Here is a 10210-nt window from a genome sequence, read left to right on the forward strand (position 1 = left end):
ACACTTGAATGCTTTTAAGCGTAAAGAATGATTGTGAAGGCTTCTGGAAAGTTGCAAAGAATGCCTTGATGTCAGGGTTACAGTTTTGCATCAAGGCCTGCCTAATTTAATCCGTATCCATCGGTAGATCTTCAGTTTTTTGTCCACTTTCCCCGATTTCAGACTCATCAGCATTTCCTGTGCTGTCTCGTGATGAGCAGTCAACCAGTACTTCAGGTCTCCCACCTTGCAGCAAAGATGCAATGGCCGGGGCAACCTCCGCAGCCGAGCTCCTGAAGTCCCTGGCCAAGATCCACACTGACATTCTGGACCAACCAGCGGAGAAGAGGAGACTTCTTGAGGCTCCTCCGGGACCGGAGAGTGTCGGACAGCGGACAGAGCCACAGGCTGACCTTGGAGTCGACAAGGCGACCTCTCCCCAGATCCAAGAGCAGAGGGAGGACCCTGAATCGGTTGAAGGGGCAGTTGAGGAATTCCTGGCAGCCTCCGCAGGTAAGCAACTGGGGGTGGAGGATCTCGCCGAGCCGGACAGGAAGGGATTAACGGAGGTCAAGATTGTCACAGGAGATGCCACAGGAGAGGTTGAGAAAGACAAGACAGACAGCCTGACTGGAGAGAGAAGCCATAGCGACGTGGTGTCTGGTGATGTAGAAGAGAAAGGGTCATCTGTAAGCCAGCAGCAATTGGGAAATGAAACACCTGAAGAAGATGTGGTTACTAAGGAAATGGCTGATCAGCTGAACGAAACGAACCCCAGCATCATCGTCATCTCCTCTGAAGAGTCAGAAGATCAGATGGAATCTGAAGACTCAGTACCGACAGAGAAGCAGGTGACCACAGAAACAGTGGCACTACCAACTGCGGTGATCAGTGAAATGAGAGAGACAGGCGCTGAAGTGAAGGACGTGGTTACCAAGGAGATGGGTGTGCAGGCAAATGAGGAATCAGTCGCTGATTTTTCCGTCATCACCATTTCATCAGAGGATTCCAGTGACCAGATGGATCTCACAGAGCCCAGAACATCTAAGAACGACAAAGACGGTTTCGAGGAGAATTTGAAGACAGATGCAAAGGAGGTAGCAGAAGACAAGAATGATAAGAATGCAGACTCATTGATGGAGAGGGAAATGGAAGGAGACCTTGGGGAGGGTTTTGAAAAGGATGAGAAAAAGGTAGAGGTTAGAGAACAGGGAGCGTCAGATGATGTAGTGCCAGTCAAGGATACGGAACAAAATCACAAAGATGGTTTGAAAATGGAAGCAAAGGCAGACACGGAAGTCAGACCTGAGGAGAAACAGGAGGGCAAAACACTGAGTGATGTGGATCGGGGGGAGCTGAGCGACAGCAGACAGGTCGAGGATGAAGTGAAGAAGACAGAGGCTGCTTGCGGCAGTCAGGAGGAGCAGAAGGCGTGGCTGGTGGAGCGATGCCTAGAGGCGATGAAGCTGTGCCTATCGCGTTTTCCCCAGCACTACAAGTCGCTGTACCGGATGGCCAATGCCTACGCCACGACGAGCACTGAGCAGGTGAGAAATGACAAGGCCTTAACGACTCTGTTATGTCGAACCCAGAAGGTTGTCCAAAAAGCGTAAGCCATTGTTCAACAGAGCTCTGAAACGTCAAATATGTGTGCGCATGCAGAGTTTATGCAAACCTGCTTGAGTGTCACATCATTTCGAGCAGAAATCCACTAAAGGCTGTTGATGGGTTTGGTCGGTTGATTTCAACTCAAGCGAGTTTTTGCTGGAAATGTTTAGAATGTCAAATTGGCTTCGCTTTTGCATTCACCTGAAGTATGAACCAGCCTTTACTGTACCATACCATAATACTTGCACTAATGACAGCTGCTAATGAGTGGCTGAATCAATCACTCATAGCAAGCAAGTCTGGCCCAAGCCAGTTTGGCTGATCAGGCTGGTGCTTATCTCCGTTTTTCTTGGCATGAAGCGACTGAGAATATTTCTATCCCCACTTGGCTGGGATGCCAGTCCATCGCAGGTTGCTTCCCCAGGCAAGGCTGGCAACCCATTTATACTCCTGGGTGGAGAGGGGCAAGCAGGGGTAAAGTGGCTTGCCAAAGACCACGACATAAAGCCATCAGCGGGATTCGAACCTCCAACCCTATGATTGGAAGCCACAGTCCCTAACCACTCTCCCACGTGCCCCCTCATCACTCATAGGCCGGCGCATCATTTTTTAGCTGTAGCCAAGCAACTCACGCATATCGTCTCCTTGCTTGCTGGCATCCGCTCGCAGGGTCTGCAGTGGAGTCGCGACCTGTTGCTCGGCAGCAACCAGCCGTGGCAACAGACAAGCCACATGCCATCGCCGGGGCTCTTCGCCGAGCACTGGAAGACCAAGAACCTCTTCCACGGAGTCTGGAGGATCCCCATCAGTGAAATTGACAGGTAAAACCTATTATTTCGCAACCACTTCACGCCAGATGATGCGCAAACATGGCAGGGATTTCCTCTATTCCATCACAAGAAGGATATTTAATACGTCGACTGCCGACAATACGTACACATGCGCGCATATTTATTAGGTTACATTTGATCCTGAGTAGGTCCTGATATATTCTTTTTTGAGTGTTTAATAAATACAGTGTGTACAAATAAGTGTAGGGCTGTCATTTTCCCAAATTGACTGGATTTCTACCAAGATTTTAAATTCTCCAGTCCAACTAAAAGCAGTCCTCCCACAACTTCTGCGCTGTGTTGGTCTTTTGGTCTCATCAGGTCAGGTAGTTTCTCCTGGCATATGTATCGCTCTGTCAGCCTGCTCATCGACATTCTAAGGAGATTACGCGATCACTCCATGCTGCTGCAGATTGCCGTCAAACTGAACCGGACACCGGAACTTGGAAAGTGAGTTTCGTTCAATTTTTACAGGATATCCTAAAGAAAGCTCATGTAGGTCAGGTGGCCGCATTCAAGGTATTCGAGTAACGGTGACAAAAGCCTTCCTTTGCCATCATGTACCTTGTTATTTGTGACTAGCCTCGTAGCTGGTCTTGTGACTAGGCTATCTTGTGTCCGGTCCCTTGTCTGGTCTTATGACTTGTCTTGTGACTGGTCTTGAGTCTAGTCTTATGGCGAGTCTTATGTCTGGTCTTGTTACTGGTCTTGTGACTGGTCTTGTGTCTGGTGTTGTGTCTGGTCTTGTGCCTGGTCTTGTGCCTGGTCTTGTGTCTGGTCTTGTGTCTGGTCTTGTGACTGTTGTGACTTCAACGTCGAGTCTTTGACCAGTTTCAGGTTCATGGGGCCAAGACTCCTGTGCCACAGTTTTGAATGCAAGATTGCCTCAGTATACCAGCCACCATTTTGTGTTTATAATGCCACCATTTTGTTCCCAATCTCCAGGAAGTTCCTGCGTGATGTCGACCGACAGTTTCTGGCCAGGCATTGCTACAGGACCTGCGTGGAGGTTCTGGCGGAGGAAATTGAGTTGGCAAGAACAGAGGACAAGGAACAGCAGCAACAGGTGATCAGCAGTTGATTTCACAGACGGCCGTTTTTCCCTTCTCAGTCTTTTGGAAACATTGTTTCCTCCTGCTGAAAATGTCACTTAACCCCTTCGCTACGGAGGACTGCTACTACAGCACTATTGTGTGAGGATTAGTGCATACCACACATACAGTCTATTCACCATGCAGCTGCTGGTTCAATGGGGCCTGCTGCTGGACAAAGCCCTCCATTCAGGGCATACCACAGCCCAGCAGTCGCGGTCAAAATAATCCCACCGCGAAGGGGTTTATAATAATAATAGCAACACAGTTTTGATCAGTGTAGCGCATCAGACGAAAGTCTCGATGCACTTCACAAGAAGAAACAAAAGTAATTAATGGAACAGGTAAGTTTTAAGGAGTGTTTTAACTACTTCCTGCCGGGGAGCCCTGTTTCGTGCACCTGTGTTTATACGTGTGCCCGGGGTCTCCAAAATCGGACAAAGGGAACAGGGCCTTGTAACAAAAGAGCATACTCAGAACAAAAGACCAGGCTACTGCGCATTACCGACATTTTTTCACTCTCAATAGTGGAGATAATCCAGCCTTGTTTTGAAACAGTATACCACCGTTTTGGGGATTTAGCATGAGTGGATTACCACCTGGGACAAAAGTGCTCCACCACCGCAGCGATGAGCCACACAGCACCGCTGCACACTAATCTGGCCCCTATTGAAAAGAGGTCAGCAGCGCACTGTGCCAGGTTCGTGAACAAAAGAAAGTTATATAACACCGCACAATCTGGGCTCTTTTTACAAAGCTTCAGGCCTGGCTGAAATACTCGGGCGTCAATAGATTTTGTCTGTCAGACTAGAGTGGCCACCAGACAGTAGTTCAAGTGGGTGTAAATGTCAATTAATTGAAATGATGAATTTTTGAACAATTTTGAAAACCGAAAATCTTGAAAAAGACCCGATTATGTGCACTGCATTTTTCAAACCACCTGACAGCAAGTGGTTAAATTCAAATTCGGTATTGACAGTTCTGATTTTTTTTCCAAATGTCGGCTTTTCTCAACTTGTTTCCCTTGAAACTATCCCTGCCCAACCATTTTAAAAAATGTTTAAAATTTTTTCTGAATGTTTCCCATGGTTTTGTGGCAGTCGATTCTACTGTGCCTAACTCTATTATATAAAGTCCATTTTTTTGTCCCTGCATTGAGAATTGAATTGGACACTACTCGAGAAAAGTACATTACAGTTCTCAGAATTGGGGTAAAAAAAAAAAATCATTGAGGTCACAGCATCGTAACATTCATAATATTCTGGACCGGGAAAAAAATCGGTGGTAAGCTCATCCAACCCCCCAAAAAATTGTATGAATAGAATCCGTCCCTTTCCATCCGAAAAAAGTCTGTTTCACTACCTTCTTTGTCTTGTCACATCAATCTCGCCTAGGTTGTCCTGTCCGCCTATCGTCTGGTCCAGACCGCCCAGAACAAGCTCCAGACTGACTCCAGCTTACCAACCAAACTCCTGTGCGTCGCTTACAAGTCGTACAGAAATATCCAGGTAAAAACGAAACGGCAAGGACTGATCCAAGTGAAGTCAGGCATCAATGTTAACTTGTGGTCACTAGCATGACAGGGGGGGTCCAACTTTACATGTGCTCCTGGGAAAAGTGTCCCTCTTGGACATGGAACAGTACTTAGTGTGTGGATTTACCCATAATGCATTGCTGAAAGATTTCCCCTCCCTGTGATAACCTCTTTGCACTGTACTCTGGTGTATTGCGAATTACCGGTAGCCGTGTTCCAATAACTCGACTACGGCTGAAAATAATGTATACGTCTATGAGAAATGCATGAAGCTGCTTGTTGGGACTTCCATAGGTGCCAAATACCCTCAGTCACAGCCCAAGTAATTTAGGCACAGCCGGTATTGCGGAGGTGTTCTCTGTGTGATGGTTCTGATTTTGTGCAGCTTAACTGTTAAACTTGATATCCTCAAGCTTTGGGTTTTTTTTTTCCTCCGAAGATTGAACCTGACACTGCCGTTCTCGATCAGGCGGTCCGGTTTTGTCTTCAGCATCGGCTGGCCAGCAAGACACCACAGGTAAACAGTCTGGAGTCAGTCAGATGAAGCAAGGAGTGGACAACTGGAACATGATGATACAGAACCCAAACTCGCCACAGAATGAGACAAATTGTAACAAAGTAACACAAGCAGATATGTCGCATGTTCCGCGGCGGCAGATCCAACAGTTACAAGAATGGTGGCAGATGACCTGTGATGGAGGGTGGACCCAAAATGGAGCTGAACGAACATATGCGAGTGGGGCGTTGTTCTCGAGATAATTTCTGTCCGTAAAGTTATGACATAACCAGGTCTGATCAAAAGAGAAAAGAAAGAAGGAAAAGGCGTGCTCCCTTGAGAAAAAAAAAATCGACAAATTGGCATACGCCCCCTCTGGCTCCTCTACTGGCCTGTATGACTCAAAAAATGGCCGAGACAGCTGTGGACTCATTTTCGTACTTTCGACCAATGGTTTGCTAGACACTGGTACGCAAAAGTACCAGTGGCGACGAGGATGAAATAGGGGTTGTCACTGCTAGCTGTTTTGAATGTGCTTGAAAAATGCTTTTTTTTGCCTCATCAACAGACCCCAACATCCCAACCCGAGTCCATCTTCTCGTCACCTCAACCCAGCAAGGAGAGAAGCGTCATCGTGACCCCCGACAGACAGGGTGACACACAGAGCTCCACTTGCAGTAGCACACAGTAACAAGCTTCTACCAGCAGGAGAACATCAGGGTTTTTTTTTTGCCTGGGTGGGTGAAGTTGTTCCCACTTGGGCACATTCCAACTTGGGCACAAATGACTCTGCCAGTCTTATTCTGGTCTGTCTCTGAAGCTGCGCACAGAGAGCTGATCTACCAAAAAGCGTAGCCTGGTTTCAGGGTCGTACTGTTCCCTTCACAGCCAAGTAGATTAAATGAAGGACTCCAATGGCTAGGTTACGGTCAAATGTGAACGGTGTCTCAGGATTCTAGCTGTCACTCACTGGATTTTTCCAAATTGTGTATCTTGACTAGTTTAGCCGTAAGCCTGAGTAGATTCAGCTGTAGGGGGCTTCACAGAAAATATTCAGTCGCAGAAATGTGCATTTAGCAAACCTTCAGCTGTTACTTTGCATTTGTCAGCTGGACCAAACTTTGAATTGTGAAAACTGTTGCACTCGCTGTTCATCAGCACGGCATTGCCCAATTTCACATGGTCTCATACATTCCTCTGAGCCTCCAAGGTCATGGAATTTTGGGAACTGACACTAGATTTCTAGTATAGGATCTTTTCACATGACGGGCGAAGGCATTTCAGGAAGCGTACCGTGTCCGTGGAGGCGCAGGTTTTTTCGAATCTGTGTATTTCTGCTGGCAACTTCATGTACGCAAGATTGTTGAGAGACTTGGAGGGCACTCGCATCTCCACTCACATCTGTGCAAGTTGGAACGCTGACCGTCAAAAATCATGTGACTGAAAATCTTCTACATTGTATATATGCTTTCTTTATATGTAAATAACTGTCGGGTGAACACGATCCCTTCTCCCGTGGTCAGAATAGATGACAGGGGGTCTTCTGGACATACACGTGAATAATTGAAGCTCTCCAATGATTTACATATTGGCTCATTAATAAATACATGTGATAATACGTGTCGTAATCCGTCCCCCTGCACCCGCCCCCATTCCCATTTCCCCAGCCCCCCACTAACCACCATCAATGAACAGGGGTGTGACAGTTCAGCATTTCAGCTGATTTCAGCTTTTTTTGTTGAGATATTGACCCTGAATTTTAGCTTTTGTGTACACCTGCTGTGTACAAAGGCATGGGAACTTTTTACATTTCGGCTCCTTGCTAGCCGTTTTCAGCTTTCATTTTAAGTGACCACTCACACCCCTGACTAAGGCACACAGCAGTGGTCCAACCGGCATTTGTTGTGATCATACAGCTGATGTGAACTCTGAGAGTTGACAGACCACCTTGTTAGTGCGCCCCCAATCCATCGCTTCGGGTGACTGTCGACAGCTGTCCCCGATTGTTATGCTACCAAGTTGTCGCTAGCTGAAGGGACTTTTTATTCAAGAAAAAACAGGGCAATGAGAGGGATAAATTTTGTTCATAATGACTGGGGGATTGTGGAGTAAACATTTTGCAAGAAAGCTTTACTTTATAATACAGCATGGAGGATTTGTGACTGCAACGCTTACACTTCGTAGTCGTTTGTGAACCAGTGATGCGCAGCTACTACCAAAGGAACCTCCACTGCCAAGAAAATTGCGCCCTCTCTTGGTTCAGCTCGGGGCCCACTGAGTACAACACTTTGACACTCTCATCCAGGGTACAAGTGTCTGTGACTGACAGAAAGGTTTGTTTGTTTGCGTATAACTTCTCTGCCATCAGAAAGGAAATTTTCTGAGTTTGATCAAAAAACAAAGAAAATATAACCCCCCAAAATATCACAAAATGTACAGGCACGCACTGAAAAAGAATTCTGCTATTAAGTACCTGGCACTGATTTGTCATCATGTTTCTACTCCGCCATCTCACATTCTACGCATTCTGTCGTGGTTATTTTCCATCCCAAAAGTTGCATTAGGAGAGAGAAACCTAGAAACGTCAATTGAATAGTTCCTCGTAACACGCCTGCAATGCATAACATGCACGAACAACCTGCTGTGAGTTAATAATGACACTATGATGCCCAAGTGTCAACTTGCATAGAATCATACCGTTAGCTCATTTAGCGAATGGAGTTTGTATGGTTTTTCATTTATTTTCTACAAAACAGAATTTGTGACGGGACCAAAACAGAAAAAAATCTTGTGACTCGTTTTTCACATCCTTCAAAAGGAGCAGTGCAGTCGACTCCTCAAAATGCCAATTGGACATATTCACCAGTCGGTGATACTGAATTGAAAGTTAAAGTTTGATGTTTTGAAGTTTGTTATTTGAGAATAAAAATGGTATCACTGATTGAAAACTAATTAATGTCATTTATGCTGATGAAGAGTTTAATAGTTGTGATTGATTATATCCAAATGTTTTCAGCCACACTTTAAAAAAAATGAAAGTAAGGCTGCATCCGAATCACTTGGCTGTGGCTTGAAGACTCAGTGTGAACCGGCCATACATGGCCGCTACTATTATAGTGGCCCTGGAGGGACATCAGTAATCGTCAATGTTAACCCCTTCACAGCGGGATTGTTTTGACCGTGACTGCTAGGCTGTGGTATGCCCTGAATGGAGGGCTTTGTCCAGCAGCAGGCCCCATTGAACCAGCAGCTGCATGGTGAATAGATTGTATGTGTGGTATGCACTAATCCTCACACAATGGTGCGGTAGTAGCAGTCCTCCGTGGTGAAGGGGTTAACCCTAACACTCCTCAGTCCTCCAACAGGTGAAGGATCGAGGAGGGTTAGGGTTAATGACCAACTGAAATTTACAATCCGCTTTTCATTTTTGAATATTGATGGCATTATCTGCGACCAGAGAGCGAGTCTTGAATTTTGGCCGCGAATATTGCCGTCAATATTCACAACCAAATTCACGACTCGCTCTCAGGTTGCAAATATTGACGCCAATATTCATGAAAAAATTCACGGCTCTCTGGTCACGAATATTGCCATCAATATTTGCTACCAAAGAGTGAGTCTTGAATTTGGTCGCAAATATTGACTCAATACTGACGATTGGCAATGTCCGTCCTGGGCCACCATATTATCAACTCGAGTAATTTCTTGCCACAGCCAAGTAATTTAGACACAGCTTTATGGGAGACTTTGAGACACTTGGTGGCGACAGACACACTTCATGGTCCTTTTTGGTTGATGTGGGCACGTGCTTGCAGTTTTAGGCATGCATGTTTTTTTTAGTTCTGAGCACACCGCAGAAAAGGACCTGTTCATCCGTCACCACCATGCGTCTCAAAGTCTCCCAGTAGGCACGAATCCAAAATAGTCTGGCACCACCCATTAAACATGTTGAATAAGATAGATTCAGGCATAAGAACACAATAAAAATAGCTCTCCTGTGATTGGACTACTTTTCCACAAGGACAGGTCTCATACATGTACCAAAGACCAAGGACTTGAAGGAGTACTTACATATGCACAGGTTCATACTTGTAGCATAAGTGTCAAATTTCGACCAGAAATAGTGGACATTTTGAACTGAATAAAATGGATATTTGAAGTCGTTATTCATTGTGATGGCATACTGGTTAATAAAACAATTACTGTACATATCGTGCTAAACCAGCAAAAAGACTTCTTGGGTGCTTTCTTGTCTCATTTTCTTCTCCTTTTCAGTGAGCCAATAACAGTTGAAAAATGCTTACCTAACATTCCACTGGGCACAACGTAGGCCTAACCTTCAACCTAGTAGTAGTCGTGAAAAAACACCCAACTCCGCGCTGTACCGTCTTACAGTAATGGAAAGTTGCCGAACTTTCCATCTCACACTCACAGCTTTTATGCCTAACTGCATATCAACCGTCATGAAACAATTCTGCCTAACTGTTGAGCTAGATAACGGTCGGGCCCGGTCGAGCATCATCTGCCTAACTTTACACGAAGCCACAAACGGCGCGGTGGGAAAACATTTGCCTAACTTTGAATTTACCCGCAAGCATCTCCAGAAACTTCGTTCCCTTTCTTTTTTTGTTAACTTTCCGGCAAATTGAGCTGCCAGGTTAGCTAGGTTTAT

At 45.7% G+C, this 10210-nt stretch overlaps 1 protein-coding gene across 1 annotated transcript in view; it reads left to right on the forward strand.

Annotated features, from left to right (window-relative positions):
- LOC110982405 (calcineurin-binding protein cabin-1-like) overlaps nucleotides 1-9769 on the forward strand; it is a 39151-nt gene extending 29382 nt beyond the window's left edge. The window contains exons 35-41 of the mRNA XM_087131254.1: nucleotides 163-1526; nucleotides 2257-2408; nucleotides 2739-2867; nucleotides 3363-3483; nucleotides 4903-5016; nucleotides 5482-5559; nucleotides 6107-9769. Coding sequence (XP_086987380.1) covers nucleotides 163-1526; nucleotides 2257-2408; nucleotides 2739-2867; nucleotides 3363-3483; nucleotides 4903-5016; nucleotides 5482-5559; nucleotides 6107-6229 — 2081 coding nt within the window. The 3' untranslated portion in view covers nucleotides 6230-9769. The remainder of the gene's footprint in view (nucleotides 1-162; nucleotides 1527-2256; nucleotides 2409-2738; nucleotides 2868-3362; nucleotides 3484-4902; nucleotides 5017-5481; nucleotides 5560-6106) is intronic.
- The last annotated feature ends 441 nt before the right edge of the window (nucleotides 9770-10210 follow it).

Source organism: Acanthaster planci, linkage group LG21, assembly GCF_054643075.1.
Source record: "Acanthaster planci isolate LZ-2023a linkage group LG21, COTS_SCS, whole genome shotgun sequence".
NCBI classification, from domain to species: Eukaryota; Metazoa; Echinodermata; class Asteroidea; order Valvatida; family Acanthasteridae; genus Acanthaster; species Acanthaster planci.